Below are 7989 nucleotides of genomic sequence, written 5' to 3'. Positions count from 1 at the left end.
TCACGGGTAAGGTTGAAGCTTAACGGGGAGAATGTTGGTTAAACTTCAACATAGAAATCACTAACAAGCTGGTTAGGACAAGATTAGGAAATTGATGTAATCCTAAGGGAATTAGAAGTCATCTAGTTCTAAGAAAAGAAAGACATGTAATAAGATAATAAGACTATGAAAAGGAATTCATAGTTCTATATATATATGATCACCAAAGTTGTGGTTGATCATATGAACAAGATTAATGCTTGCGTTTAGTTTTGAGAGATTTTCTAAACATCAATAAAGAGAGTTGTCTTTATATAAGCTAAGTTTCATCTTGCAGTTGCCATTAATATATACATAGAGATATCATAACAGCAAATTAATTAACGCTGCATACAGCTCATAATCCAAAATATAAAGAAATTATATTCAAGGATATCGATCAAAATAAAAAATTCAAAGGATATCATCGAAGCTCACCATGTTGCTAGTACTATGTAGCTATGAAGAAACTAAAATAAAAAATTGTGTATCAATTATCAACATGGAGAGTGTTGTTCCCATGATCGAGATATTATCAATATGGAGTGTTTGTCCCAAGAACTTGCGGTGATGATGAGATCTCATCCAGCTAACCGTGATATTTTGCCCAAGAAAAATACTAACATTAATTTTTTTTTGGGTTCCACTCACAGGTGGCGAGGGCTTGGTTTGCTTTTGGCTTTGTCTAGCATTTCTCAATCGACTTGTTAAACGGGCTTCATCGATCGTGAACCTTCATGATCACCATATTGATGATATTTAAATGTTTAAACCAAGACCAAACACCACGATATGAGGGAGGTGATATTTTTTTCTTTTTTTTTTGCTCAATCAATTCCAATTTTATTACTCATTATGAAAAAATACAACCAACTAAAGAATGATATTGGTAAAAACGTAAACATGGGTACGCGTAGTACAGCCAATGAAATTAGTAGTATACTCTGAGTTTATCAGGCGTATTGAATTTTGTTGATGGACTTTGGTCACCTTGCGCTAGCTGGAGGGAGATTAATTACAACCCATGTCAATATCCGAGTGTTGATTCTCTTATCGTAATATGGAATCGCTTGGCGAAAATTTCTTTGGATATTGAAGAACATGAAAAGAAGTTGAAGGATTAATTATTCTGTTTAGTAGAGATTACACTAAGTGATGTTGCAGAGCAGGGACAGAGCTAAATGGGTGGCTCCCGCGCCCCCTGTTTTCTGACAATTTCATAACACATTCTTCAAAAGTCTTAGTATTTAGATAGAAGAAAATAGTTATAATTAAATTATTATTATTTTTTAGATTAGCCCCTCGTATAAAAAGTTTCTAGCTCCGTCGTGTTGAGTGGGTTATGTGGAACATTCAGACATGGGTATGATAAATGTGGTTGAACAGCAAAAAAAGATAAACAAGAAACTAAGAAGTGGTTAAGGTTGGCCAGAGAGACTAAAGATAAAAGGAAGAATTGAGAACCAAAAAAATCAGTGCGCACAAATGCAAGAGGAGGACTGAAGGCGATATTGCAGCAGATAAAATAAGAAGAAGACAATGAAGTGAAAGAAGCACAGCAAGAAAACAATGAGGATATAGACGTATGGGTGGGTATTACCCACTGTACTAGACAAAGGAACCCAACTAGTTATTATTACATGTATGTCATATAGTTTATTTCATATTCAAGGGATGTTCGAAGCTTCATATACTTTCATATCTAGAGCATATATAACCTTGGCTTGTAAGTATGTCATTTGACAAATAGTATAAAAAGTCGTACAATTTTATAGCCTTAGTTAAAGTTGAGTCAAAATTTTGCAATGCTCGAATAATAGTCACATGAATACTCTCGAGTCCCTCTATACTTAGTTAAAGTTGAATGCTGCATCATAAAACAGGCACTATGCTGATATATTCATCAAAACAGTTCTTAATTAAAGTTTACAAGAACCAGTACAAAATGTTCTTAGTCTATCGCTTTAATCCAAAGCACAACGAATAATCAACAGAATGTTCAAATGGACATGCTTCCAATTTTGCAGTTAATTGGAACAAAACAATTCGTTTCATGTTAGGGTCTGATATTTATGGAGAGAGTGGAATCAGTTAACAGAGGTGAAGGGTAGGATATTTCAGTAGATACAGTCTCCCTTGATGTATGATGAAGAGTACTTGTTTTGATGTCGTTGTCGCTGTTTGGTCTTTTGCGACCCAAGAACACTGGTTTCACTGGAGTAGGAGTTGAAACTAAATTTACTTTGCAAGTTAACATTGCAACAATGTCTGACATGGGGGGTCTCAAACTAGGATCAGGTTGAAGACATAAGAAAGCTACATGAATTGCTTGCAATACATCTTTCTCGACGAACCCGTCTTTTTGTAGCTTCGGATCAACTATTTCTGTTACTCTGGATCTCTCGTAAAGCTTCCATGCCTACAAAAAAAATTTCGAAAAGAAATGAATTTCAACTGCAACAATCTAAACTAAGGTGATATATGGGTGAAATTAAGGTGATTACTAGCCGAATATCTGGCCAGCTCCAGTAAGATAGACAACCATAAGAGAATGAAGCAAAAATTGCAAAGACTAGAACTGATTAGCACTTAGGCTTACATATTCCGGGAGATACTGCATTTCCGTAGATAGAGAAAGATCGGTGTTTCTCCTGCAGCTGATGATCTCAAGGACTATGACTCCGAAGCTGTAAATGTCTGCTTTCTCTGTTAATTCTCCTCTAATGGCGTATTCTGGAGCAGTATAGCCCCTGGGAGCACCACAAATGGAGATAAAATAAATAATCATCTCCAATTCGTCTTTGTTTTATATCACAACTAGGACTAGATCCAGTCATATGCACTCAAACAAGCCAACTAAAAACGATATAAACAAGGCTTACAGGGTTCCAGCAAAGTTGGTGCTTAAATACGCCTCGTCTTCAGGAAAGAACCTTGCTAGCCCAAAGTCTCCAATTTTCGGCTGGAGTCTCTCGTCGAGGAGAATGTTGCTTGCCTTAATATCACGGTGAACAATCCGTATATGTGAATCTTCATGCAAGTACTGCAACCCTCTAGCAATGCCAAGAATTATTTGGTACCTTGTGCTCCAATTGAGGAAATGCTCACCCTTTCCTGTTGTCGCATGGAATATGTTTGAATGAGTTATAAGCTTAGATTGTTTCAATGTACACTAGATTACTGTACCCAGCTTAACAATGGATAAAATGTATGCGCAAGTAAAATTGACACAGATGCGTACCGAATAATACACTGTCTAAGCTTCCGTTCTTCATATATTCGTATACAAGAAGTCGTTGAGACCCGTCTGAACAACACCCCAGAAGTCGAACCAAGTTTTTGTGTTGGATACTCGTAATCATCCTCACTTCTCCGAGAAATTCCGGTTCACCTTGTTCGGATTTCTGGGACAATTTTTTGACAGCTACTGCTCTCCCATCCCTTAGCTTTCCCTGTCAACAAACAAATGCAACTCTTGATTTCTAATGGATACTATAGGGCAAATATTTGATCTGGAGATATTAGTTCGCAATGAAATGTTATGCTATTGTACCTTATACACCCGTCCAAATCCACCACTTCCAAGCAAGTTCGCAGGATTGAAATTCTTTGTCGCCTTTCTCAAAGTCCGAAAATCAAAATAACTTATCGTTCTAAGATTACCGCTGAAGTAGTCAGGTGCAGCTGCAAATCAAAATCCAATTATGGTTAAAACAAAAATTACAACAATTTTTTTTTTACTTTGCAAATATTTTCCAATTTTTGGGAACATTAATTATCCTCACCCATTTTTCGTTTACTTCGCAAAATTATCTCCTTCAACTCCACAGGCTTGGCGAATTTCCGAAACAATATTAACAAGATCAAGCAAATGAAAAGCAGTATTAACCCTCCCGAAAGAACGTAAATCAACGTGTTATGATTCATTGGTTTTGAGCTTTGTGACTGGCCAGACGGAGAAAGCACTGCAAACATTGACATCGGAAAATAATGTCAGTTGAAGTTAAACTTTAATCAAGATATATATTGCACCAAAATAAAAAATTGGTAGCTCAGAGTTGAACTTGCATTCTTCTTCTGTAATTATTCGGATCATCTTTGTTACTTCAAACTAGTAACCATTACACAACCACTGGTGAAGCTTGTGTACTGTTACTAATTTTTCTTCTTCTCCTCTGGCATGTTAGAATCAATGCCGAGAGTTGAGGAAGAGAGAAAATGAAATGTATGAATGACTTAGTAATAATCGATCACGTTAGCTGGAATTCGAAGGTAAACACCAGTTTTTTTCGTGGGAATAGACGAATAATCAAATTTTTTCGAAGGAGACAACAACTATCATTCTTTCGTATGTCTGTACTGTCTTGCAGGCATATAGACGGCCACGAAATTTCAGTCCCATTGGATTTGCTTTTTAAAAAGGTAGGAAATACCATTAGTTCCTATAAATAATATATTAGAGAAAGTCTAGTCCAATTGACCCAGTCAATTGTCTGTTTGGTCCTATTTGGTAATATAAATTATAGTTTGGTCCTATGATGATGTCATGGATGATGTAAATGTTATCATGTAGTGGCAGAAATACCTTTATATTATTGTTTGGTCATAGAAAATAATGGTTTGGTCCTAGGAGACCACATATATACAAAAATCAATGCAAAATATCTTATTTTTCATATTCACATTCTCTCTTCTTTTCCAAATTTAGTTTTTTTTTCCTCTCGAATCTTTTTTCTCTGCTCCTGTTGAACGCAACCAAGACGAGATGATGTTGTTTTTTTTTTGTTGTTGTTTTGTTGAAGATGATGATGTGTTGTAGTTGAAGATGATAAAGATGATGTTGATGATGTTGTTGAAGACGGTGTTTGTTGTTGTTGTTATTGATTACGATCTTGATTTTAAATGTTTTTGTCTCTGCTGATGATGATGAAGAAGATGAAGAAGATAAAGATCTGTTGTTGTTGTTGCTGTTGACGATGAAGACGCCGATGAACCTGATCTATTTTATGAAGACGGCGCCGATCTGTTTTGATGAAGACGACGACGACAATGAAGATGAACCCGATCTGTTTTGATGAAGACGATGGAAGATGATGTTGATGTTGGTGTTTTTGAAGACGACGATGTTGCTGCTGCTATTGAAGACGTCGAAGAAGATGAAGATGATGTTGCTGATGTTTTTATATGGACTTCATTCTAGAAATGAAGTCTGTTTTTATATGGACTTCATTTATAGAATGAAGTCTGTTTTTTTAGGTTTTTCTATGGACTTCATTTCTGGAATGAAGTCTGTTTTCTTAGGTTTTTATATGGACTTCATTTTTGGAATGAAGTCTGTTTTCTTAGGTTTCTATATGGACTTCATTTATGGAATGAAGTCTGTTTTTTCTAGGTTTTGATATGGACTTCATTTCTGGAATGAAGTCTGTTTTTTTAGGTTTCTATATGGACTTCATTTCTGGAATGAAGTCTGTTTTTTTAGGTTTTTATATGGATTTCATTTCTGGAATGAACTGCTAAAAGAAAATATGTAAAAATTAACACAGAAGAGTAATTTTGTCAGTTTAATATTTTTAAATAATTATGGACCAAACAGTAAAGGCGTTTGACCAAAGGACCAAACAGACATGGACCCACCTAAAAAAGACCAGACGATAAAATGTGTTGTGACTGTTGTCTACGAGGATTGAACTTTGAACGATCAGAAGACAAAGATCTCAAAAAACAGATTGCAACGACCGACTTGATATACTGTTGAGTACAGAGTCAAATCTTCTTATGTTGACTTGTATTGACTCTTATAGTATAGGAAACCTATCAATCTTTAAGTAGTATAGGAAACCCATCGATCTTCAACTTCCTTAATATATATATATATATATGGGGTAATTTGCGTTACCTCTTTTGGAGAAGATCATAATTTGAGTTACTTCCCCTACAGAACAAACGTTAGTAAAACCTCCTCTCGTCACTTTTTTCATCCAAACCCGGTTAGCTGAGTCAGCTACTTCGTACAGCTGGATGCTTTTAGGGGAGGTAACTCAAATTATGATCTTCTCTAGGGGAGGTAACTCAAATTATGATCTTCTCAACTAACCGGGTTTGGATGGAAAAAGTGACCAGAGAAGATTTTACTAATATTTGTTCTATAGGGAAGGTAACTCAAATTATGTTCTTCTCCAGGAGAGGTAACGCAAATTAACCCTATATATATTGTTGGTAACTTCTCTCTGGTTTTCTCATGCCCATAACACTTGGTCATTTCTGACATTCTAAATAACAAGAGTGTCCGCACGTGCATATGCACGTGCTAGATCATGGCTAAAAAATGATCCAATAAGTGGGAGTAAGTTAATTAACTCACACTTTAATGTACATAATAGAACCATCAAAATTTTATTTCCCCTAATCTTCTCTTTGCGTTTTTTTCTTCCCTAATATCTTTACTGCTCTTTCTCTCTCCCATGTATTTCTCCCCTGATAACCTAGAGTTCATTTGTTTTCTCTTCTTTCGAAAGTGATTTTGATTGAATTTACTGTGAAAAGCAAAATCTAGGGTTATCATCGTTGCCTTCTTCCTTTCTACTTTTTGTTGCACTGTTTCCTTGGATTAAATCGATTGAATCTTTAAATCAATGAAAAAATTGAAGTAATTTGAAGGAGTGGGAGCAGTAGAAACAAAGAAGAAAAATGATTGCAGATAATGAAATTGTTTTAGGGATTGATTTTGTTTTTTTTAAACATTTGTTGGAACCTGAATCTTTATCATGGAATGGCAGAATTCATTTCCATCATATTCTATATCGTTGATATCAAAAGAACATATCTGGTTAATTTGAAGAGGTTACAATTATACCCTCACTGATTTTATTCAAATGTACACATATTTTTTTAGGAGCAGGGGTATATTTGGAAATCACAATTTGCAACTTCCCCTCGCTACATGAGGCTAGTTGGCTTTATATAAGAATCCTATTATTGGGGGTTGGAAAGTCGATGGTCTTTTGGGGTTTTTTAGGGTCATGGAATAGCAAATGAGGTTATCCCTTATCACATCATATTCCTAATATCTATTATATCCTTACTTAAATTTCACTATTCATAAAAAAAAATCCTAAATGTATAATCTTCTCCTTCTCATTTACAATCATGATGAAGATGATGATCATGATTTCATCGTGATGAAGATCATAAAAAAAAAACTAAATCTATTATCTTCTCCCCATCCTTCTCTTCTCATTCATAAATTGTGAAAAGATGATGAGCAAAATTTCATCATGATGAGGATGATGATCATCAAAAAAACTCAAAATATTATCTTCTCTTTCTCCTTCCCATTCATAGATCATGATAAAGATGATGATCATCATAGAAAGAAAAAACTAAGTAAACCCACCATTTATCTTTTCTTTTAGATGGTTAAAAAATATGATTCTATGAATTTCGGGTGAAAAAATTTTTTCTAAAAGTATTTACGGCTGGGAATTCTTAGATTTACGACCGGGAAAATTTGTCGACAAAGTTTTTTCGATTTTTTTCTTGGTTTTCAGAAACAGTTACGGCTGGGAAAACCCAGCCGCAACGGACACTTGTTCGGCAAGGATATTTGTCGACCCAACCGTAGAACGCAAAAACGGTTGGGAAATGATGGTGTTCCAAGCCGTATTTTTTATTTACGGCGGGGAAATAAAGAACTCCTAGCCGAAATCATTGTTCTGATTATTTTTGTTTTTAGAACCAGTTAAGGCGGGGTTTTCCCATCCGTAACAACAGTTTCGGCTAGGTTTTCCTAACCGTAACTGGTTCTGGAAACAAAAAAAAAAAACAGAAAACTAATTTCGGTTGGAAAACCAAGCCGAAACATTTACTTTCGGCTGGGAATCTAAGAACTCCCAGCCGTAAACACCTTCAGAAGCTTCTTTTTTTTAACCCGAAATTCATAAAATCATATTTTTTAACCATCTAAAAGCA

At 35.2% G+C, this 7989-nt stretch overlaps 1 protein-coding gene across 1 annotated transcript; it reads right to left on the bottom strand.

Moving 5' to 3' along the window:
- Positions 1-2074: 2074 nt before the first annotated feature.
- LOC113295766 (probable LRR receptor-like serine/threonine-protein kinase At1g56140) lies at positions 2075-3977 on the bottom strand. The gene is made up of 6 exons (XM_026544092.1): positions 3804-3977; positions 3572-3702; positions 3260-3470; positions 2901-3132; positions 2618-2768; positions 2075-2437 (listed from the first exon to the last, which is right to left on the bottom strand). Exons 1-6 carry the CDS (start codon positions 3943-3945, stop codon positions 2075-2077), a joined length of 1230 nt encoding a protein of 409 aa, XP_026399877.1. The 5' UTR covers positions 3946-3977.
- Positions 3978-7989: the final 4012 nt, after the last annotated feature.

This window comes from Papaver somniferum, chromosome 7 (assembly GCF_003573695.1).
Source record: "Papaver somniferum cultivar HN1 chromosome 7, ASM357369v1, whole genome shotgun sequence".
In the NCBI taxonomy this organism is placed as follows: domain Eukaryota; kingdom Viridiplantae; phylum Streptophyta; class Magnoliopsida; order Ranunculales; family Papaveraceae; genus Papaver; species Papaver somniferum.
Note: the sequence above shows the minus strand (reverse complement) of the source record. Positions and strands in the feature narration are given on the sequence as shown.

Excerpts from the sequence above, each read along its gene's own strand:
- LOC113295766 (XM_026544092.1), bottom strand. The coding sequence starts at position 3,945 with ATGAATCATAACACGTTGATTTACGTTCTTTCGGGAGGGTTAATACTG. Across the intron at positions 3,703-3,803 it reads GCGAAGTAAACGAAAAATGG|CTGCACCTGACTACTTCAGC; the intron begins GTGAGGATAATT and ends TTTGATTTGCAG. Across the intron at positions 3,133-3,259 it reads CTTAGACAGTGTATTATTCG|GAAAGGGTGAGCATTTCCTC; the intron begins GTACGCATCTGT and ends ATGCGACAACAG.